At 40.4% G+C, this 24,314-nt stretch overlaps 2 protein-coding genes across 8 annotated transcripts; one reads left to right on the top strand and one right to left on the bottom strand.

Annotated features, from left to right (window-relative positions):
* Positions 1-711: 711 nt before the first annotated feature.
* On the bottom strand, positions 712-10,716 carry PAK1IP1 (PAK1 interacting protein 1). Of its 2 annotated transcripts, none has more exons than XM_063160462.1 (10): positions 10,572-10,716; positions 9,074-9,236; positions 7,123-7,243; positions 6,954-7,028; positions 6,294-6,346; positions 5,722-5,867; positions 5,534-5,631; positions 4,737-4,836; positions 3,440-3,566; positions 712-2,825 (listed from the first exon to the last, which is right to left on the bottom strand). In XM_063160462.1, the coding sequence occupies exons 1-10, from the start codon at positions 10,632-10,634 to the stop codon at positions 2,671-2,673; spliced, it is 1,101 nt and encodes a 366-aa protein (XP_063016532.1). In that variant the 5' UTR covers positions 10,635-10,716; the 3' UTR covers positions 712-2,670. The 2 variants fall into 2 exon arrangements, with proteins under 2 accessions (XP_063016532.1, XP_063016526.1); XM_063160456.1 differs by having other exon boundaries at positions 712-2,831; positions 10,572-10,684.
* On the top strand, positions 10,208-23,822 carry LOC134420362 (tRNA selenocysteine 1-associated protein 1-like). Of its 6 annotated transcripts, XM_063160490.1 has the most exons (11): positions 10,209-10,311; positions 11,749-11,915; positions 13,292-13,372; positions 14,394-14,470; positions 14,567-14,700; positions 15,291-15,422; positions 16,321-16,440; positions 18,531-18,726; positions 19,626-19,671; positions 20,242-20,410; positions 23,511-23,822. In XM_063160490.1, exons 4-10 carry the CDS (start codon positions 14,441-14,443, stop codon positions 20,376-20,378), a joined length of 795 nt encoding a protein of 264 aa, XP_063016560.1. In that variant the 5' UTR covers positions 10,209-10,311; positions 11,749-11,915; positions 13,292-13,372; positions 14,394-14,440; the 3' UTR covers positions 20,379-20,410; positions 23,511-23,822. The 6 variants fall into 6 exon arrangements, with proteins under 6 accessions (XP_063016590.1, XP_063016560.1, XP_063016544.1 ...); XM_063160474.1 differs by having other exon boundaries at positions 20,242-23,718; XM_063160484.1 differs by lacking the exon at positions 10,209-10,311 and adding an exon at positions 10,833-10,902 and having other exon boundaries at positions 20,242-23,718.
* The last annotated feature ends 492 nt before the right edge of the window (positions 23,823-24,314 follow it).

Genomic DNA, 24,314 nt, shown 5'->3' with positions numbered 1-24,314 from the left:
AATATAAATTGATGATATTACTTCAGTTGTCCCATGGATGTTTCACCATATAGAAAGAAAAAGTACTCCTGTAGCCAGATCCCTAAACTGAAGGGGGTTGATTCCTCTTCATAACAGAAGGCATAAAACACGAGAGGCCTGTACTTTCTGCCAAATGCAGCTTTCTGTTGCTGCATTTCAGATTTTGCCATTGTTATGAATTAGCATAATGGTCAGAAAGTGGGGAGACTTTAATTCCTTTGTTGGCCTCAGTGGTTTAAGTAGGAATCTCCTCCCTCTGTGCAAAGTGCCACAACCAACACATACCTAAGCTATAATGGCATTATGGAAATACCATACAGATGGTAATTCCTTTTTAATTCAAGCTATGTAATAGTTGTGATGTCCAAGTTTCACTGAGCTCTGCTTTGTGATCCAGCACAGGGATTCCCCAAGAGGGGAAGCAGAAAACTGGTAGAAATCCACAGCTGCTGGAGCTGTTGAACTCACCTGGGGCTCAGGTGAGATGCTGCTCTCTGAGCTGTTGCTCCTTGCAGCTATGGCTCCATGTGCTCTCCCAGTGTCATGCACACCCACCCCTTCTGACAGGGACAGCTTTGTCACTGCTGACATATCCTCTCTCTGCACTGCTGCCTCCCCTCTACCATTCTAAGCAGTTCCCTGAAAACTAGAATGGAAAATGTGCTGAAAAGGAAGATGTACACAAAGATATGACAACAACAAATTCCGAAGTACTCATTAGTAGCAGAGTATTCACTCAAAGTATAAAAAATATGGGTTTTGCCCTAAGGACTGCTCTTTGTCTCCAGTTCACAAATTGTTCTGAGTCTCATGAGATGCATAATTCTTTGTTACTACACAGGGGATTTAGATTTTTACAAATGTGTAATTACTTCTAAGTTCAAACTTTAGAATCCAAATTCTGTGGAATTTTTGCTTTTTAATCTTAAAATTACATGCAGACTGGATTTTTTTTCCTAGTGCTTCTGCAACTGTGATCACTGTGTCCATGAGCTCATGTATTTAAAAATTCAAACAATAAAAACAGTTTAGCAGTGGCAGACATTTTGTCAAGGACATAAGATAAGCACTATCAAACAGACATAAGACTTTACAAGTGAAATTGCTGTACACAATTCTCTTAGTTAATCTTAAGCTTTTTAATTCTTATATTTACTGTAGAAGCCTTAGGAATTAAAAATCTGGCACCTTTCTGTCAAGTCAACAAACCATTTGAAGTCCTATAGTATTTGCATGTGTTTGTGAACACAAACATTTAGGGTATCAATAAAATTAAAAGCTGTGTAAGCTCAAACTTAATATTTTTAATGTTGAAATAAACTGAACTTGCATAAATCAACTATATTGAATATCCAAATAAGAGGCTTTGTTCATTTATCTAAGTAAGGAAACCAGTTACAGAAGGTAAATATGGACACCCACTTCCAAGAGAATACTGCTACTGCCACATGAAAAAGTCTGTAACAGCACTGATGATGCTCATTTTGTTTCAGTGTCATAGCACAGAGCTGGAGTTACATCCTGTTTTATATCTCTAAACCAGCCTGCATTCCTCTCTCCAGATGTGGCTCAATCTTTTTTCTGATTTTTTCTACTTTTTCTCTTGCTACACAAATAAGGAGGAATGGATGAAGTGAATCAGAACAAAGGATAATTCCAATTACTCTTTGAAAACAGAAATAGTAATGACTACTCCAGTAGTGCAGAAAACAACATTAACATGCCTTACACCTTAAAATAAACATTTAGTTTACCTCTTTGACCTTGTTCAACTTTGTTTTTCCCACTGTATATTTGTAAAAAGGCTTAGGATGAACTTCTGTTCCCATTGACTGAGAAGGTCAGGAATTTACTTTTTGTTTAAGTGCAAACATAAGAGGTGACATTTTAGCAGCATGGCAAAAATTTCAGGTATTATATAATTGTTTTTATAAAAAACATGGCTCAGATCAAGGACTTGAAAAAATACATTGGGAAAGGGGAAGAAAAGGTAAAACCTTATTGATATAAACTCTTCTGCCTAAAATTATGCATCATATTCTAAACAAATTGTTTCAGAACCATGGGTGCAAAGATTTTTAAAAAAAATTAAATATATTTAAGCATGAACACAGTAAAAAAGCCAAACATTGTGCTTATAAAGTCCATGTCAAAAATAAGAAATTACAGTTTTCCATGAGTGTAAGAATGGGATGTGATCATCGTATTTTAAGTAATTTTAACATGTTCTTTCTTACAGTAGGAAAAGAAATGTAGGACAAAGTCAGACCATACCTTGAGTCAAATGAACAGTAACATTTTCAATACTAAAAAGTGTATGTTTTTAATATGCATTTAAGTGAAACAAAAATGTAACTGAGAAAGATGCAGCTATTTTTATTATTTTAGCTGGCTTTTTCAGAGCCAGTTAAAAAGTGTATGGTATTGTTATTAGAAAAATATAAACATTACATATTATGAATTTATTTTGGCTTTCTTCACTTAGGGAAAGTTCCCAGAATGATCAGTCAGTTTATTAGAGTAAGAACAATAATTACTTTTAAACAATACATTGGATAAGAGGTATATGTCCTGTTAGGGTTTAGATTCTGATAAAAAATAGGGCAACACCAGCATTTACTTTTTGTACAGGAGACAAAGTAGCTGCCTTCATGCCAAGCTATTCTGTTTCTTCTTCTTCTTTTGCACTGGAGCTGCCAGCTTTTGTTTCTCTGGAATAATTTTTCTCTTTCTTTTTAATATTTTAACCCTTTTAGTAGTCCAAAAATCTTTGTTTGTCCTGGCTATTGATGATTTTTCATCTTCTGTTTCTGAAAAAAAGCAAAGAATTATTCACACTGACCTTTACATCAAGTCTTTGTAGTCTAAATGGCAGACTTATTTGTATCTCATTTTTTAAAAAAGGGTTATAAATATCTTTTTATTTTACAGTACAAAGTGCCATTTGTGCTAGTTTTGCATGTGAAATTAAAATCCATAAAGATCAAGCATGCAAACAGATTACAATGCAGAAAAACAACAGCAGAAAACCCAAACAAATCTGAGCTAGAATTCTTAAGTTTGCCCCGCTACAGTGGCCTCACACCTAATTTTGCTTATAACAAAACAGGACATGCAGTTCTATCAACTGCTTGTTTTCTTATCTGTCTCAAAAGCTTTGCAGTGGCTTCCTCGGTATGTTATTCCAGTAAACACAAAGAGAATTTAAATAAAAGTGAAAAGAGGCTTATGTTCTCCAACAAACATATGGGCTTGAGACACTATCAGATTGGTAAGTGTATCTGTATCACTTGCCAGCATCATATCCCCACTTCTTCAAAATACCAGAACATTTTCCAGTGGATATAGGAGAAGCCTCCCACTTGGTGTATTCCATTTCACAGTCACATTAACAATTCAAAATACAAAGTTCTGTTACCTTGAGATGATGTTGCAGTTTTATCAGAGTTTTCTTTCATTTCTGAAGCTTGGTCAAGCCACACTGCTAGACACGTCAGCCTAGCTTTGGTATTGACTTCACACAGTAAAGATGGCCCATCTCTAATCTGAAGAAAACATAAAAGAAGTTTATTTCAACCTTATTTTATTTCTGGTTAAATTTAATGAAGTATTTGAAGTCAGAAAGCACCTTACACTTTCACTGTTAGGCAATTATATCACTCAGCTTTTGGAATACAAATAGTCTATTACAGATATCAAGGGATAAAGTGTCACAGATACATGGGCAGTGTTAACAGCATCAACCCACTGGAAACTACTGTATTAGAATATTCTACCCCTAGAGCTGGACAGAGCAGCCCACACAGTTATGCAAAACTTTGCCGGCAGGGAAAGGAATTAGGTCAAAATAAATACAATGTTACACAGAAAGGCAAAGATCACTCTGTCAATTTTGTACAAGGGGAACAGAAATGTAAGGTGAAGAGGAAAAAGGGAGATCACTCCTGCACTTACAAGTATAAAAATAATCAGAGTAGGTGAAATTAAAAACAGGCAAATTCAGATTTGAAATGTATATATGTTGAGAAATAATTATTTGAACTATCCAAGATACTTATCATATAGTAGATCCTTTGTAACTAGGCAATAAATGGTAAAAATCTATTTCTGATTTTAAGAGCAAACAATAAACACAATAAACTTTAAAGATAAGACATGATTCCTTGTTACTTGAACTGTGTTACTCAGAACTGTTTGAAAATACAGGAAATACAAGTACTCAGAACATTTATGTATTTGAATTTTTCCAAAGGACAAGTTCCTCCCCCCGACATGAAGAACCACCTTCCCCTGCCCAAACCACAGACTTTGTGTTTTCAGAAGAGTAGCAACAGTCATCAACATTACAGAAATTCACAGCAGTCCTTAGCTAATTACATAGTCATAACATACATAACTGATTAGATAGTCATAAGCCTGGCTAGGTCTGATGGAAAGCATGACTTTACAAAAAGTGGAGATGAAATATCATAATTTCATCAGATTTTATAATTTGTTTTAAAAAAAAGTACAAAGATGAAAAAAAAATAGGAGTGCATAAATATATGTGCATGGACATCCATCTCTACTGGGCATAACATGGAAGAAGATCAAGACAGGCACATTTCACCTAAAATTTCCTCAGTGATTTAAAATAAACTCTTACAACAGAACTGTCTGCAATTCTGGTTCCCTGTTGATTTTCTTAAATGTAACCAGCAGTGTAATATACCAACCTTATCAAGATCCAGATTCCACATTTTAATGTAACCATCACTGGATGCAGTAACAATGACATGCTGTCCTTCTCTTTCAAAACTGTAAATGTCTTTTATTCTGTGAAAAAGACACAGAATATGTGAAAAAGAATACATTATTATCTTATAGCATCGCAGTTCACTTCAGACCAGTAAGCTGAGACAATTTAAAGATGAATAGGCAACAGTCTAAAAAATCAGTTTGAACAAAAAACCCCCAAGTGACAGGCAGGAAGTTGGATCTGCTTTGAGTGCTGTCATATTAGGAACATTTGCCTTTGCTAGGCTTATTAGGATTCAATTCAGAACTCTTTAGTACTGTAAAGCATACGCTATTAGACACATCAGTGACATTACTGCTAATGCTTTTGTGTTTTGGTGAATTCAAAGCAACATTTGGACAAATATTTGGTATTCAAAAACAGAGAATACATAATTACACTCCTATTGTTTGAACTGAATACAACTGGTTTGTTTTTTTGAAGCATTCTAAAGAGTCAGATTCAGTAAAGACTGGTTAAACACAAACACACACACACTCACAAATTTAGAATAGCAATATTCTTAATTCTGTACCCTATTGTTTTTGTAATGTGCATGGACACAGTACTTGTGCTCATTCGAAAAGCAAACAAGTCTGTTTGGAATGTAGCACATAAATGATTTCACTTTCTATACTAAAACAAAAGCAAATTATGCTGAACATTACAAACCGTAGAACTTTAGAGAGGACTTAGCATTGCCATAAATATTTAAATAGCAAGCAAATAGAATACCTGTTTTCATGAGCTTTAAATTCACACAAGCTTTTTTGAGAGTCACAGCTGTAGAACCTAATCATTTCATCATCTCCAGCTATGGCAAGGACAGAATCCTTGGAATGGGGAAAGAGAAATGCAAGTGTGATTAATTTCATGAGTTTCAAACCAGTTAATTTCCCAACACCTCTCGTTTTTGTACTTACTGTAATAAATCTAAGTGAAGAAATCCTCTTCTCTGTTGTAATGGTGCCAGTGATTGAAGCTGTGTCAAGTCTGTAGATATCCACTTTGTTTGCTATCACGGTCACATACTTCTCTCCATCAGGGGACCATTTAATTATGTGTGCATCTGTACACATTGATACAGAGAATCTAAAAGTAAGAATCTTTAGAAGCTGCTAGACACTGTTTTCTACCTAGACCTAAGAAAATATTCAATGAAAAATCAAATAAACTAGAACAAACAGCTATACACTCTAATGTTTATTTCCAATTATCAGAATCATGTAAAGAAAAACAAACTGAAACACATTTATTTAGATGCTCTGACCTCAAATTTCAAGGAAAAAAAGGATTTACTTTAGTGGTACTATGTTTCCTTTTGCTAAATGATTATTATTAAGGATATGAGCTTACGCATGCTTGCCTGCACGTGTAAAAGACATTGTGAAAGTTTCCAGTTAACTGACTTGATTAATTCAGTCAACTTTTCTTTACATGAAAAATAAAGCTATCAAACTGCACTTAATTAGTGGATTTAGACTGATAAACTCACTTTGCTTCAGGTTTTTGATGAAGGCCGATCGTCCTTCTACAAGATTCCAAGTTCTGAAATATAATAACAGGCAATGTGCATTCTGGTTAAAAACAGCACAGCAAAACTGAAATCCAATCTGCTGTCATGAGGCACCCAAAGGAAGCTTTTAAGCCTCTCTAAGCATTTTTCTGCCTTCTTAATGCAAAAGAAAATGATGAGTTCGTATATTGCTTGCACGCTATAATGTTGAACTTGTGTTATTTATTTTCTAAACCACCATTTGCAATAGTGAGACCAAAAGGAGGCCAATAGAAATTTGTGCTATGAAAATAGCATTTTATATCTCAAAAACAGGTATCTACAGCAACATGGAAACACTCCAAGTGAAAAATCACACTAAACAAAATCTGTCACTTTTCAAAAGTTTAAGCAAATAGTGCTCCAAAATGCAAACATATTTATACAAGTGACTTGTGAAGAGTCAGAGCTCACAAGGAGGAGGAATGAACAGCTGGCACTTAGAACTTCAAAAGACAAACAGATGGATCTTTGAACCATTTGATAACAAATATGTTTTATCAGTGTTGCCTAGTCCCAACATGGAATTGTTGCTTATAGCACCTTATTAAGAGTTATTGAATTGTGATTCTCAGCATTCCTTCATCAGTTTTGACTCACCTTAATGTTTTATCTGTTCCGACTGACAAAGCTAATTTCCCAGAAGGATGAATGGAAAGAGATGTCACATGTCCCCTGATGAAAACAAAACATTAGTCAGTCACATGTATTATTTACAAGGAAAATAGACATGAAAATGTATGTGAACATGACGATTTAAGAAACTTACTTATGTGCCTTAATGGATTTCAGACATTCCCATCTCTTTGTGTTCCAGATACAAATGAGCCCATCTTCAGCCCCACTCAGCAGATGTGAAGTCCCATAGAACTCCAAAGAAGTTATCGTGCCTAGAAATACAATTAACAATGTTGTACACACCAAACAGTTATTGCACAAATTAACAGAGAATGTAGAACTTAACAGAAAAACTTCTTCCATCAAGGCATGCCAGCTACTACCCTAACCTTGGGAAAATCTAAATGATTCCCTAAGTATTTCTTCAAAAAACCCTCAAACTTTCTTGCTATATTCAATAGTCTAATGTGCTCTATCAGGCACCCTTTACCCACACACGTCTGCAGTCCATCTGGTCTGTTCTCTGTCACAGCAGTACTCAAACACCAGGGCAGAAAGCTTCTATCAGTGATAGGAATGCTCCCTGTCAAAGCCCTGCTCCTGACACACAGCTGGACTTACTGCACTTGCTGCTTCCCCATAACCACCAGATGTATCATACATGACTTAAATGCAGTTACCATGCTCAGTCTAGCTCCTGGATCTTTTTGATTAATTAATACTGAGCTACAAATGACCCAAACAGATTTATTTGGACAGCCATTAACAGATGACTGTACCAATGATATAGACAGAGGGTGCACCCTCAGCTAGTTTACAGATGACACCAAATTCTGTAAGTGGTGAGGGATGGGATGCCATCCAGAGGGACACGGACAAGTTCAAGCAGTGGGCTTGAACCTCCAAGTTCCACAAAGCACAGTGCAAGCTGGTATCAGCACAGGCTGGGGGATGGACAGATTGAGGGCAGCTCTGCTGGAAAGGACTTAGGCTTGCTGAGAGATGAGAGGCTGGACATGACCTAGAAATGTGTGCTATCAGCCCAGAAAGCCAAATGTGTCCTGGGCTACATCTAAGGCAGCGTGGGCAGCAGATTGAGGAAGGGGATTCTGTCCCTCTGCTCTGCTCTTCAGAGACCCCACCTGGAACACTGCATCCAGCTCCAACAAGAATGATGTGGACCTGTTGAAGCAAGTGCAGAGAAGGGCATGAAGATGACCAGGAGGAAAAGCTGAAAGAACTGGAAGTGTTCAGATGGGAAGAGGCTGCAGGGAGACCCTACTGTGGCCTTCCAGTACTTGAAGGAGGCTTAGAAGAAAGACAGGGACAAACCTTTTAGCAGGACCTGTTGTGATAGGTTAAGGTTTTAGACTAAAGAGGGTCGATTTAGATTAGATGTAAGGAAGAAGTGTTTTTACAAGGACAGCAGTGATACACTGGAACAGCTGCCCAGACATGTGGTTGATACCCTGTCCTTGGAAATGCTCAAGGCCAAATTGGATGGGGCTCTTCGTAACCTGATCTGGTTGAAGATGCCCCTGCTCACTGCAGTGGGGTTGGACTAGATGACTTTTAAAAGATCCTCTCCAATCCAAACTGTTCTGTGACTCTATCATGTACTTTGAAGCTGTAATTCAGGCAGCACACACAGTGGGAAATGTACCAGGTTAACTCCTCTGACAGCAGCAGCCTGCTTTCACACACAAACTCTCTTTTGAATGGTTCATGTACACTTGTAACGGGGGCAAGAACACTGGGAAAGACAGTAGCTGGGAGTAGGCATGATCTAGATAAACCATCTTGATAGAAGAAAAATGGCACATAAGCCATTTGTGGCTCATAACTTCTAAACCACTTCATAAAACTACAAATAATTTAAAGCAACAGCAGCATTTGTGAGCTAATACCAGAGTAATTGTTTTTACCTTCTATGCTCAAAAGCTTACCTTGTTTGTATGATCACACCATCATGGCTGCAACACCACCACTACTAGAGTCTTATTAGAAAAAAAAAAAAAAACCCAGTATTTTTCTAGCAAGGGCCAGTTTTTCAGCTACAATTTTTTATCATTATGGTTTTTTACAAAGAAATGATCCCTTACCATTGTGCTGTAGCAGCGCTCCATGTTCAATCTTTTTTTTCATGTCATAGATTTGGATTGTCTCATCTCTGCTCCCAGTGACCACATATCTGTTATTCACTGCTACTGCTGACAATGAGGCAGTGTGGGCATGATGTGTAAAATCAGGGACGACTGTCCAAGACTGTAAATGAAATGCAAAACAAACAGGTCTTTCTCAAGCTTACCACAGAAAGCTTCCACTTCATTGTCCCATAATTTTATTTTTTAAAAGCAAAAGCTGAAAAAGTATACGTGCGAAAATCAGAATCACAGAATCAAATAGGTTGGAAAAGACCTCTAGGATCACGATGTCCAACCCATGACTGAACATCACCTTGTCAACCATGGCACTGAGTTCCTTAACCTCCATGGACGGTGACTCCACCACCTCCCTGGGCAGTGCATTCCAATGTCTAATCACCCTTGCTATGAAGAAATTCTTGCTTGATGAAGGCTGAATGCCCAACCTGAATGTCAGCTGGCGCAGTGTGAGGCCACGTCCTCTTGCCCTGTCACTGGCTGCCTCAGAGGAGAGGCCAACCCTCACCTGGCTACAGCCTCCTTTTGTACAGTTGTAGAGAATGATAAGGTCCCCTTGAGCCTCCTTTTCTCCAGACTAAACAACCCAGCTCCCTCAGACACTCCTCACTAGACTTAAGCTCCTGACCCTTGAGCATCTCCACTCCTTTCTCTGGAGTTGCTCCAGCATCTCAATGTCTTTTCTGATTTGAGGGGTCCAGAATCGTAAGGTGTGGCCTCACGAGTACAGGCGGAGGAATTATACTTAGCTGTAAGCATAATGGGATCTTCCTGAGTTAATGTGCTGTTAGGAGATTAGTCCAAAGCATTTAAGCCTGCAAACCGCCCCTTGTAATCAGTGCTGTGCTTGGACGAAGCTGTCTCTGCACAGAGATAAATCCCAAGAGCAGGAAAGGCGGACTCTCTCGTTTTCCATCACGGCAGGCTGGAGACACGCCTTCCACGCGCCCCCAGCCCACGTCCCATCCATCCCTCCATCCTCCGCACGGCGCCGGGAGGAGCGGCCCCGCACCGCGGGCCCCGCACGCACGTGGCTCCGCCGCAGCTGCCGGGAGCGCTTCGGGCCAGCGAGGGGGCCGAGTCTGGCGGCAGAGGCCGCGGAGAGGCCGCCCCGCCCCCGCAAGGCGCTTTAAGAGCCCCGGCGGCGCCCGGAACCGCGGCTGCGGACGGGCGAGACGGTGAGTGCCGGGGCGCGCTTCCAGGGGGGCGGCTGGGGCATTTCCCCCACACAATTCCCCGGAGGCGTTCCAGACCGGGCTGGATGGGGCTCAGAACACGCTGGTCTAGGGGGAAGATGTCCCTGCCCGCGGCAGGGGGTTGGAACGAGAGGGCCTCCAAGGTCCCTTCCCACCCAGACCGTTCTGTGCTTCTTCCCTCCCTCCCCCCCCCCCCCCCCTCCCTCCCTCCCTCCCCCCCCCGTTCCCCCGGTTCCCGTTACCTGGCCGGGCCGCGTGGCGAACCCCAGCAGCACCTGCTCGTAGCACCCCGCCACCAGCTCCATCCGCCACCGCACGGCGCCGCCCCGGGGCTCCCGCTGGCTCTTCCGCCCGTCCGCCGCGCTGCCTGCGCCGCTCCGCGCTGGCCCCGCGCTGGCGTCCGGCAGCGCTCGCTCCGTGCGGGTGAGGAGGATCCCGTGGGAGCCGCCGCGGAGCGGGAAGCGCCGGAGGAAGCGGCGAGGGGTCAGGCTGCGCGCGGGGCAGCCCGCGCAGGGGGGGCCTCGCGGGGCGGAAGCGGCGCTGGCGGTGATGGCGGCGGGGAGGACGAGAGGCGTTAGTGCCGGGATGGCGAGGGGGGGAGGGGGAGCGGTGCTCGGGATCGGGGGCTGCTAGCGGGGAAAAGGGGCGCGGACCGATCTATCGGGAGCGAGACGGGGTGGGTTGGGCTGGGCTGGGATGTTCGGCCCTTTTCCTTCCCGGGGGCCGCGGGGCCCCCGCCTGCCTCAGGGCGCGCGGGGCGAGGAGGCCCCGGCGGCGCTTGGGCCGAGGCACCAGAGAACCAGCCCCGGGCCCCGCCGGCTTTCGTTATTTCGCCGGGTCGTTTAATATTTTTTCATTACTTTATTTCTTATCGCGTAGCACGGTAAGCAGGAAGCGCGGCCCCGGCGCCAGTGTGGCCGCTTACGGAGGGCCGCGGCCGGGCGGGGCGCACTTGTGGTCGGGCTCTTCCCGTCGTGCCGAGTGGCTCGCTTAGAGAAATGCGTCACGGCTCGGGCCTGGGCTCGGCCGGGGTCACCGCGCCGGCCTCGGGAGCTCTGGGAGGCTCCCTCATCCCCGTGCCCTGCCCCAGCGCCTCGTGTGAGCGGAATTAGTGCCTAAGGAAGGGGGGGAATTGCCCGCTGCCTGCATGAGCGGTGTTTGCGCGGGCGATTAGGGCCGTGAACAGCTTCGCCCACCTTTTTGCCGTATGAACACAGTAATGAAAGAAAGTGGAATAAAATAAAAAGCTGCTATGGTGTGTGTGTGTAATCCAATTAAAGATGTATTTGAATTCTGGAGGTTGAAGCTGCTTAAATGAAAGCTACCTGTGACTGTAGATACAGTTAAAGCAAATGTAAAAAAATGTATTATATCAGTACATGCTGTTTTAACTGCTTTTAAAATGATCTTGTTTTCTAGTGAAAAGGTGAACGTTGGACAGGGAGGCGTACAAAACCGTTTTTGCATAAAAGTTGGTGATAACCTACCGAGAAGCCCTTGTATCACTTGCCTCCCGATAGCCTCTTGCAACAAGAGCATTCTGTCGTGCGTGCCATCTTCCATCAAGTCTGCAGGAGTGAAAAGTGGTAAGTTTAAAAAAAGTTTCTGGGCAGTTGTGAATTCAAAAATCAGTATTTCAGTGTTGAGAGCATGAAGGAGTTCGTGGTTCTTTTTATTGAAAGCCAACGTTACAGGAACATTGTTACATGGATATTTGCGTTAGTAATGACAAGCCTTAAGAGGCAGAATTTGTTGCTGATAATTCTTTTTAATGAACGCAATTACTTTCAGTTAGCATGTGCTCAGTGTAGCATACACTAACCTTACTAGTATTTTAGGCCTGTTTGTGCTTGACTCTTCTTGGCTTCACAACGGCTGTGGGGATGAAGTCCATAGTTATTCTGAATAGCACCGTGCATAGAAGCTCTAATTATGATTTATGGCTGTCCTGTGTCAAGTTAGTCTAATCCAAGTAGTGCTCTGAACTCTGCAGGCAAGCCTTGAAGGCATTGTAGATGCTCTGTGTTTATTGCATTATGTGGCTGTGGACTTAATCAGCCAAGATCTAAAACATTACATAAATTCCTGCATGGAAATGGGAACTAGAACTTCGACCATCAAATATCTGCACAGGATACACCAGATGTAAGAAATCAGTAGGGGTGAAGAACACCCGTGTGTGAAATTAAATGCAGAGTATTTTGCAAATGAAATTAGTTTTTGCACTGATTTATATTTGTTGGATGATTAGGGGAAAAAGCCTAAAGAAAGGATATTGGGATCAACAGAGATGCATAGCTCTTGTGGAAAGTGTGTCCACTGTTTTAGTGATGGCAGTAAGATGTTATTTGCTGGTTTTGGTTTTGATGGTAATGAGTGAAATATGTATGTGGAGAAGGCGAGAGGGAGGAGAAAAGGTGCAGAGAAAGATGTTTGCTTGTGCTATGCCCTCATCCTGTTTTTATTTCTCATATCCTTTAGCACATGGGAAGTGTACCACTGCCTGTTTTCAGCTGCATAGTTTGTGGTACAAGTAAATTTAAATCTGGCTAAAAGGGGAAGAAACTGACGAGGTTGTACAAAACATACTGAAACCTCTATCTTTTGCCTTGCTTTTAACTATTTTAGAATCTTCTGGATTATTGGGTTATTATATGTAGGTATTTGAGAATTAAGGGTAAGGTATAGGAGACTTAAACCATATCTAGAATTTTGTAGTGCTTTGGACAATGGGAAAACTTTTTGGTCTGTTATAGTTTAGGACTGAAGATTACATGTAATCCTAATCCTGTTAGCCATATATTTTTTCTATCTCCAATGTATGAGCAGTGACAAGTTGGAACTTAGAAAATTAAGTTCTGAATTAATAACTTTAAAGCATATGGTGGGGTGAACATATTTGAAAGTAATTAATATTGAGGGTAAAATCCTTCATCTTTTTTCTCCCCTACATTTTTTTCAGCTGAAGGAGTGTAATAAATTGAACCTGCGCAGTTTTACTGTTCGAGAAAGACAGAAGACAGTTTGAACCATGGCAAGCCAGGTAAGATCATTTAGTCAGAAATACAGGCATGCTGTGCCTAAATGGATTCCAGAACCATACTCAGAATTCCTAATAAATGTAAAGCTGACATAGCTAGCTTGCTCTGAGTTGGATGTTCTTTTAGCCCTAAGATTTCTTCTGGCAACTGTCCTCAGGACACTTCATTGTGTCGACTCAAGCAGGTTGGGGGCATTGTGTTGAGCTTTGCAGTTTGCATTATTTGAGCGCGAGTTCTTCTGAAGGAGCTTGCGCGTAACACTCTGTATGAGATACATGTGGAGATGTTATAGAGGAAGAACGTTAAAGCCTGCGTAAGTAAATGCTATGGAACATCATTCTTATTTTTGGAAGTCCTTGTTCTTCAGAGTCTTCATTGAGGGAGGCAACCGGTGTTAACAAGGCTGTTTCCCCTCCTCTTTTGTGTAGTTGCCCCATTCACTTCCTTTTTGAGCTGTGGCTTTTGGGGTTTTAGTGTTTTTAGTGGTTTTTTTTTCTTTTTTCTTAATTTTTTCCCTTTTTTTTTTTTTTTTTTTTTTAATTCCCTGAGAGGTACTTTTTATGCCTCTTTCCTCCTGGCCTTGCATCTGGGTTTGAGTTTTCCCTCAGCCGATCTAGTGCCTGTTCCTGGTCTGCTTTCGCCTTAAATTCCATTAATCGGCCTCTTGTTGTTGTTCCTGGCCTGGGAGAGTGACTCACTGCTGGGTAGTGAGGAGAGGCATCTCTCAGAAGAGTACCTAGGTGAGGGGAGATAGGGACAGTGGAGATTCCTTCTAGGCACGAGTGACAATTTCCCTGCCTCTTCATCGTGCAGATTGTGCTGCGGCAGGGTTTTTTGCATCCTGGAGCTCAAGTGGAACACAGTCCAGTCCTGAAGCTAATTAACATTTAGGATTGGCCAGCATCAAAAGGCTATCTGGTTTGTCCCTAATTCCCAGAGGAAGCTGTCAATCCTTTAGCCAGCTTGACAAGTCAGGGGAATATGGCTGTTCATACAATCCTTTGGCTCTGTTATTTTTGCCAGGCGTTTTCCCCAGAGGCTGCTTTCCCTCATGGGAGGCGGAGGGAGAAATGGGACCCCAGGCTTCTTTCAAGGGCAAGGTGAATATGGGGAAATCACCTGTGGTGATGGGGAGTGGGAGGGAGGAATGTAAATGAGGCTAAATACTATAAAGGTCATTTTTTTTCTCCCTACAGGACTTGATGGCAAAAAAAAGAGAATGTCTCCAGGCCTACAGCTGGTGGAGAACACCCCAGAAGAAACGGAAGAAAAAGAACAAAATAAAACCAGGAAGAATAGAGTTTGTCCCTAGTAGTACTAACACAACCAGGTAAAGACCTTTAGAAAGGAGCAGCTCTGACCCTTTATCTGTTTTAATTGCTAATGACTAGTGAATGTCATCAATTATTTTAAAAATCCTGAAATGGCACACCTGGTGCCTATACACTAAGTACTGCTCATGGAATACTTAGTATTGTATAGCCATTTGAACAATGAAGATGTTTTTCCTGATATATCTCTCTCATAATTGCTTGAGATGTGGTGTCAGAATAGTCTTAGCTCTTTTTGAATTCTGGCTGTAACTTAATATTTTTTTCTTGGTGTTTTGGGTGTCCTGCCCTTCAGATTACAAATAATAGTTTCTAAAACCAACTTCTAAAAAGATTCTTTGATAAATTTGAGTCTTCATTGAAATGCTTGAAAAAGCAGTAGAATGGACTCAGAGAAATTAAGAATTTGCTGGAGTGATGGCATTGCAGTTCTGTGCAGTGCTTAGCAGAGTTTTGCAGTTAATACTCTCTTCATATTTTGTGTCCTTATTTGTCCAGTAATAGCTACTTGCTTGTATGTTATGGACTTTATACTGACATGAACTCTGTTATTTTGAAACTTAATGGTGGTTCTCTTATCTTTTTAAAGACCGGACTATTCAATATTTGTTGGGGAACTGACTCCAGAAGTAGATGATTTTCAGCTCTATGACTATTTCCTAAAGAGGTACCCTTCATGTATTGACTGCAAAATAGCAACAGACCTGCTGGGATATTCCAGGTAATGCCTGTGGGAATGTGTTAATGCTGTCAGTATGTTTGTTGCTATAAGTAATCTATAAGAACTTATATTTGAACTGGTTTTGTATTTTCTTCAGAGGCAGGAAGAGAGATTATTCTCTGGCATTTTTTTAACAACCTAGATTCCTGGGGTTCTGAAACTTTATGGTTAGTTTTAGCTAACTAATGGGTTAAGATTCATTTTAGCCAAATGCATATCTGCATGAAAGCGGTTAGATGGTGGGAGAAAGGAGAGCTCTGCATGGACATCTGTGCTTACTTACAGCAGTGTGTCCACCTAGTCAGTGCAGTACTCAGGACAAAATAATTCCCTTTTTACGTGTGGAAGAAAAGTGTAAGGCCTAGCAAATCTTAGGGGATTGGGAGATGGAAATACTAGTATTAGTAAATAAATCTTAGGAGAAGTTAGACTGGCAAGGCAGAGAGTGAAGAAGGGATAAGTGAATTTGCTGTTCAGAAAACACTGGCTGTAATGGACTAATTCAAGAAACTTAAACAGAAATCAGAGAGAGCAAATTTAGAAAGAAGGTTAGAGCTGTAGAGCATAGGAACAGGTTAATACTGATATATTGAATATACTGAACTGCTGTAAGTGCAGAAATATATAATCTGGTTACTTACACAGATAGCAGTTAACATACATTGTTTTGCTGGCTTTCAGCAAGTTGCATCTTAATGCTGTCAACAAAGCTTTTTGCTTCTGGCCCAAGTTTTTAATTTTGTGAAAGCATCTTCTGTGCATGTGCACATGCCAGAGAGGTTGCTTAGGTAATAGAAGCTATAGCAGCTACTATTTTCATGAAGACAGAAAATGAATTAATTGGCTTTGTAACTGTTATGAATACTAGATTTTGTTTTCTCCCTTTTGAAAATTGTAGAGGGTATGCCTTTGTCAGATTTGGTGAGCAAGGTGATCAGATGAGGGCACTGCAAGACTGCCAGAATGCACCAGGTCTGGGGGGAAAACGAATCCGGCTGAGCATAGGAATTTCTAAAAGGTAACAAATGAGTTGTGCATTGATAAAGTAATTCTGAATAACTGGATTCTTTTAGCTCTGCCTTTGTAAAGACTGTGGCCCTTGCTATAATGGCTGTACAGGATGCAAAATCAAGAAGCATTATGTTTTGACTGCCTGGATCCATCAAACCTCTTGGAGGATTGCTGGGGAAATCCAACTCTTAAGTCTAGCCAGATTATATAACTTGGGCTTAGCTGCTCTTGTGACCGGCCTTAATGCTTATGGTAGTGAAGCTGAATGTATTTGTAAGTGTTTCATGTTTGGGCCTGAAGAAGGTAGAAGGGACAACAAGTGTTTATTTTTATGCTAGGAGTCTCTTCTGGGTCTTTCCCCTTGGATTAGACAAGTTAGCACATTGTTAGTTTTAAGGTAGGCTGGCAGGGAAAGGAACTCTTTAGTGGGAAAACACAAAATATAGAGGGGAAGAAGCCAAAGGAGATGTTGCTTGAACAGTTTGTTTAGAATACTGCTCTTTGCTCCTCAAGTGATTAGGGCAGCAGGAAATTGAAAGTTGATTTGGTTTGAGAGTTTTTTTTTTTTCTGCCAGCTCAGTTCTCTCAGTCAGTTATTTAAGGCAATCCAGTTAGAGACTTGATACCCAATTTGATAAACTATGATCCAGAATACAGACAAAAATAGAACTGTCTGTGAAACAATTTCAGTATATATTCATGAGGTTAGCTTGTGTGTTCTGTTAGAAGGCTAAAAATAACAGCTCCTGCTTCTCTTCCCTGGATAGTTTTGCCAATGTTGCCTCACTGCTTTGGAACAGAAATGCCCTTACCTAAGAGAACACTGTCCAGATTTGCTTTCACTAACTTGCTCTGAAAACAAAGTCCCAAAAAAGTTTTCTTCACTTCTGCTGTCCAGAAGAATGTCAGCAGTATTTTTAGATGTTTGTTTCCTATAGAGATTGGTGTAGGAGAGAAGTTGGAAGCAGAAGATGGAGGCATTATGAAACATCATTTATTTGCTACAGTAGTAAGACAATAAAATACCTATTTATTAGAATGTATGTGTAGCTTCACAGTAAGGAAGCAGAAATGCAGTGTGAGTATTGACATACATTCCTCTAATCTACACCTGTTTCTGAATGGCTGAGTACTATCCTCTCACAGCATCCAAAAGTCCAGCCATCAGAGTAGTTTGTCATTAAGTTACTTACATTGGAAATTATTTCTGAGCTCCTTCAGTTTGTGGTCTTGGCAAAAAGCCCCAATCTGAATTTTCTGTAGCAAAGTGGAGGTAAACAGACATTGGACACTGCGAGCACAGGAGGTCTGCTTGTATGTAATCAGCGAGGAAATGTCTAAGCATAGGGGATTTCTTGGATGCTTTTCATGTGGTGTATCTCTGGTTTAGAACAGACTATTCTTGTTCGTTGATACTTGTCATTAGTCAACTTGAAGTTGCCCCTGGGACAAATCTGCTCAGGAGAGGGAAAGCAGTGAAAACTAATCACCTGGCCCTTTGGTCTTCATAACTAATAAGTTTTGTAATTTTCCTGCTGCTTTGGCTTCACTCTGGATAACGGCAGTGCTGACTTCACCTGACAGCTAAGCTTTGGCAACTGTTCATGGACCAAAACTTGAGAAGGTGAAGGTAGACATGGTAAATTGACAGGCAGTGTCAGATGTTTCTCTGAAATAGATAATCTGACTTTACCCCTTGTTTCTGGAAATAACAAGATTTCATGTTAACAAAACAAAAGATGGAAGGACTAATTAAACATTTCAAGTGTCTTTAAAAAAGCAGTGCTTGGTGAAGGTCTCTGATCTTAATGAATCTTTTTTTTTTATCAGTAAGTTGCTTAAACAATACCAAAAGTATCCAAACTGAATATAGATAAATGTAACTCAAGTTAATCCAGAGAAATAATTATTTTTGGCATTGCTGAAGATGAACATTTGCTCTCCTCATAAACATGAGGACTATTGTGCTGTGACATAAGACTTCCTGAAACTTTCAGGAAAGTTTCCTCATAAATTTGTGTGTGAAATTGTTAACTTCAGCATTGGGTTTACAGTTGTTCTCCAGCTCTTAACTGTATATACCTTCTCATGTTTCAGACTGAAAGCAGAATTCCAGCGGTACCAGTCATACAACTACAATGATTATTATCAAGATTATCAGAACTACTATTCACAGTGGAATTATGATCCTTATGCTGACTACAACTACAGCTCCTATACTCCCTATGATAGCATGCAAGCTGTTGGAGACTGCTCTTTAGGAGATGCTGTTATGGCTCCAGCTGTTTTTGAGGTAAAGATACTACATAGTTAATTAAAAAAACCCCCACAATTAACAAGTCATATGGGTTGTGTAAATCGGAGCAAAAAAGTCCTAAAACTGAAATCATGATGTCAGATAAGTGTGAAGGTTATGTTCAACATGACCTTTTGGATTTAAGTGCTTGAGTGCATTTGTAGAATTAGATGTTTATGCAGTAATATTTGTTCTTGTATGTCAAATAACAGTTCTAACTGCAAGTTTTTGCAGTGTTTCTGATGTACTTTGCTTAAAGCAAAGTAAAGAATAGTTGTAATTGATCAACTGGCTGACCTAGATATGATCATCTTAAGACTTCCAAAAGTGCATTTCCAGTGGAACTCTACTATGGTTTTCCAGTGGAACTCTACTATGGTTTTCCAGTGGAACTCTACTATGGTTTTCCAGTGGAACTCTACTATGGTTTTCCAGTGGAACTCTACTATGGTTTTCCAGTGGAACTCTACTATGGTTTTCCAGTGGAACTCTACTATGGTTTTCCAGTGGAACTCTACTATGGTTTTCCAGTGGAACTCTACTATGGTTTTCCAGTGGAACTCTACTATGGTTTTCCAGTGGAACTCTACTATGGTTTTCCAGTGGAACTCTACTATGGTTTTCCAGTGGAACTCTACTATGGTTTTCCAGTGGAACTCTACTATGGTTTTCCAGTGGAACTCTACTATGGTTTTCCAGTGGAACTCTACTATGGTTTTCTCAAAAAACCCAACATTAAAAAGCAACAAACACCTCACAAGAAACCCTTTCCCAACAAACAGCACCTGCTCCTGCTTATTTTATAGCTGTGGGAGGAAGGGAATGTTTAGGAGCATAAAATTATTTTGGATTTGTGATGCTTTCTGAAACTGACTATGAGTACTTTCTCTTTTTAGGAAGCTTCAGCTATGACTGAAATCAATGATGACCTAATAACTGAAGGTAATGATAATTCTGTCACTGTAAGCTTGAATTTAGCCATACTTCTGCCCTTTAACAGTACAAGCCAGTGACTCTTGGGGTAAAGAATGGGTTGGTTATAGCTAAGATGAGGTGGGATTGTAAAGCTAATAGTGTACACTATGCCAAGTAGAATGGGATATTGTCAACAGTGCTTTGCAGTAGGCTTCTTGTAACTTTGCCTTCATTCTCTGTCCAGAGTGGTCTGTTGGAGAATGTACTAGATCTTTGTATTAATTCTGTTAAGATTGTTGTGTGTTAAGCTCGTTGGTAGACATATCTTGTAATGGTGTCCAAAATTTTTAATTATGCCAAAATCTCTGCTTGATATGAAAATACCAGTCCTAGCATTTGACTACACTAATTCCAAAAGAAGCTGGATTTGTTAGCTTTGTTGAAGTTCTAGGTGAAAAAACATCTCACTAGGTGTACTGTTAAGTTTGTTAAATCATTAAATTTACCTAAAGTACACTTATTAAGCATTTACTTCAGGTTTTCGTGTGCAAGCCTCCCAAGTTCTGACACTTGTACTTACCAGACTTGTATTTTTAGATCCACAGCTGTACTTGGATGTTGATGAAATGAACAGACAATTTATGGAGACAAGTGAAGAACTCTATGATGCCCTCATGAATTGTCACTGGCAACCTCTGGATACGGTCACTTCTGACATCCCCTCTGCTATTTAAGTGTCTTATATAGCATGACCGTTATGACCAAGGTGCTAAAATTACATTTCTTCTACATTACTCTAGATCATAAGTTTTAAAGCACAATGATAGGTTGGGGTTTCTTTTGCTATGCTTTTGGCAGTTTCTGTAATCTTTTTCTTTGTTTTGTTTTGTTCATCATTTGGAGCATCTTGAAATCATGTAAATATTCTAGAAATGTAAAGAGTTCAATGGGGTCTAAAGATAGACTTGCCTGTGTAAATAAAATTTTGTTTCTGCAAACTGGCCAGCAAGGGATTTTACTTATATATGCGAAACACTTTCTCCTTCTGGCTTGTGGAGCTTAGCTGGAGGCAGTAGGGATATTTCACCTGTCTTTGGTATGGGCATCAGCACTAGCAAGAGCTAGCTCTCACATACTCCCAAGATAGCTAGGCAATCTTACAAGCTCTTAATCTTAATGTGCTGTCCAGTTTTAACATACAGAAGGGTAAACTCAGAGCTGCTGTAGCTGCAAGCATTCCAAAGACTAAGGATGATACCTACTGATAGTTTTATGTCTGCCCTTCTTGTTAGTCTTCTCATCTGACCTTTTACAGCAAAGAAACTGGTGTAATATAATACCTGTTCTTAGGTAAAAATCCTTGGAGAAAACCCTGTGGTTTAAAGAGGGAAGAAAAACCCATCAGGAATTAGAGTATCCCAGTATCCTCTTCAACTAAGTTGCACCCTATCCTAAACATCTGTTATTTGTTCAGTCTTTGTGCTCAGATGTTTCATAGTCATGAGGTCTATAACATTTTAGGATGACAGTTCTCAGTATTGAAGTCAAAAGAGGTTAGGGGAGATGGCAATGAAGAAAGTTCTGCTTTCAAACAGCAACTTCTGAGTGGCTTCCTCTAAACTGTTATTATCTGAAAGGGTATAAAGTACTTTTCAGTCATAGGGTCTTAAGCTCCTGTTACTACTTAATGTACACAGTGAAATAAATTCAGGCTGGAAACGGATACTTTTTGAAGAGAAAAAGTATAAATTATCATATAGCTAATACATGTGAAAGCTACTAAAGCTACTGAAGGCATTTTGGTACCGATGTGTGTTTCGGGGGCAGTCTAAACCATAACTGCTAGGATGGCAGGTTTTTTTTTCTTTAATGACTTAAGTACATTGAAGTGGTGGTCATAACCTATATGCTGTTCTTAAATGTGAAACTAGTACTGCATTGCAGAGTGATGACTTGGCACAGCAGGTCCCTTCTACCTGCTCACCAGAATCTCCCTCTTCTCACAGTTTAATTTCAGCTGGGATTTTTTTTTAAGTTCCACCCATGAAATACAGATGCACTAAACTAGAAAGGTCTTCTGGTGTGATATAGGAACTTCATTCTTCCTGAATTTTGTGCACTGCATACGTAGAAAGAGAGCAAACAAAAGCCATTAATTTAGGGACATTACTATCAGAGTCTTAGACTGTTTTCCTGCTTTGGAGAGAACTAGTTGCAAAGTGGCTGAAAACTGGGATTTTGTACATTAATGTTTTCCTGGTGTGAGCTGGTTGGTCTTTGGAGAGTCACAGTAGGGAGATTATTAATGGGAATGTGACAGAAAGTGGAATAAATAAAGCAAGGAGAATCTGGATGGGGAAGGGAATTGTGTTTCTGTATAGAATTGTTTCACAGGACTGCAGAAGGAGGGAACTCAACATAGTAGATGCAGGCCTCTTGAATTTGGATGTGGGGGTGTTAAACTTTAAAAACCGTGCTGGATTTGATGTCACTTCATTTGTAGTGCACAGTTGTGGTGCCTGAGCCTGGTAGTACAAGCCAGTTGCTCGGCAAAGGATTTTGTACCTAGCAAGCTCCGTCATCACAAGCTGGATGATTATAACCCAGGCAGAGACCTGGAAGCTTCCTGCTTTGAAGTGCATGTCCTGCTTTGCATAGCATTACCTAACACCATACTTCACTTGCAGCAAGTAATTTGTGGGAGCCTTTCATTGTGTTATCAGATCCTAAGGGTGCATGTTGGCTTGGTAGAAATACTATAGAATATCCACTGATTTTAGCTTTTGGGAGGTTGATCCATGTGTGAATTATGTAATAAGGAGCCCATGTAGTTGTGTGATTTCACTTTGATCAACACTATATCAGCACAGCGCATAAACCTCAGAGTCTGTAGTCACTATATTTATGCAGATTTTACATCTCAGCAAGGTCTTCACACTGCATTAGAGAACCTTTTTGGACATGCACCTTCTGTTCTGGGCTGTAAAGTACCCATACAGTGAAAATACTGTTGATGCAATGTAGTGAAAGAGGTTGTTTGGGCCATTAGTTGTGCAAATCTGAGAGATGTTGGGGAATATATTTTCTTTAGTCAGCACAGAAGAAAAGTGAGGTGAAGGGGGAGTCTGCTGGTTGCAGCCTGTGTGATACTGTTTTAAACAGCTCTCTTTGTTTTCTGTCTCCTGAGCCTTTCTAGTCTATACTGCTTACCAGTTAGGAGTGCATATGTGGGATCAAGATACTGTGTGCAGCACAATTCTTTACTGTAAATGCACACTGAAAAAGCTTCTGTGTTGGTGTAAGCACAAATTTGGGAAAAAAAATGAGTGCATCAGATCTGCTGGCATTCATTGCTGAGACTTTTAATTGAGGAAACTTCCAGCGCTGGTCCAACTACTGCCTGAATTAGCAAGCTTACACAAAGACCTGAACATGTCCATCATACAGATGCCTGCTCTCTAGTTCTACAAAGAGCTGATTGCAGTAGAAACATAAAAAAAAGTATTGGGAGCAATGTTTTCAACACCATACTATTTCACTTTGGTTGTGTTCTGTCTTTTTTTACCCAGATGAAATGTTGTGGGGTTTTTTAAGTCTGATGAAGAATCTTAGTATTGGTTTTATAAACTCTTCATTGTACCTAGCTGTGATAGATAGTGCCTTTACCTAAAACCCACTTATTTCTTAAAGAAGAGTAATGTTTTTGTTTTCCACTTCTCTGAACAGAAAAGCTTTAGTACCATGGTTTGAGGGGCTAATGATCCTGCAGTGAACAGGGAGAAAAAAACAGGCTAAAAACCAATGAAGACTGAAAAGTGTTCAAAAAGGTTAAATGGTACTTAAGCCGTGAATGTTTCTTTTTGCAGGGATGCTCTTGGACCAACAGCTTCTTTCTAGTGCTACCTCAAAGTAACTTGCAGATATAACTCACAGGGAAGATTGATCAAATGGTGATGATCACTATCATTCTGCTGGAGATATATATATATTTGCCTTTTGTTTTGTCTCATTTTAATGACATTTATTTAACTTCAGTGACTTATGTCAATAGACGTTGTTTGACTACATCCACAAGTATTTCTGAGTCATGAGTTTCTTTAAAGGTATGTCACCATATGGAAATTGTTCTAAATAGGTAAAATAAGTAAATAAAGCAGCACTTGAATTTACAGAGCAAATGTCTAGTGTAGCTGCATTTGACATGTATATGGAAGAGAAAATTGTGTTTACAGCTTACCTAAATATTCTCAGCATGCATGAAGAAGGAAGCTTGTCTTAAATTTGTTCAGCTCCTACCTGACCAGCACAGGAATGATTTTAGTCAGTTCCGCACACAGGTACTATTTTAGAAGCCAGCATTGTCAGCAATGAATGTACGTTACCAATGGGCACAGTTTCCATCCCCTCTGTAAATCTAGCTCTTCCCATCACGGAAACACATTATGCTAGCCTTCCTTCCCCTCTTCTCAAGCTGAAAGCTAGCATGGTAATTGGTTCCTGGACAAAATGAGTGGCAAATCCAGGCAAAAATACTATTTTTTGTTTTGATAGTTATATTGATGTAGATCTCGACATGTCCATTGTCAAAGCAGACCATAATCCTAAAATAATCAGCAGCTGTAGCACACCAGCCATTCACACAAAATGAAGTGGTTCTTGCAGGTGACTTC

Source organism: Melospiza melodia, chromosome 1 (assembly GCF_035770615.1).
Source record: "Melospiza melodia melodia isolate bMelMel2 chromosome 1, bMelMel2.pri, whole genome shotgun sequence".
In the NCBI taxonomy this organism is placed as follows: Eukaryota; Metazoa; Chordata; class Aves; order Passeriformes; family Passerellidae; genus Melospiza; species Melospiza melodia.
This window is presented reverse-complemented; position numbering and strand designations above follow the sequence as displayed.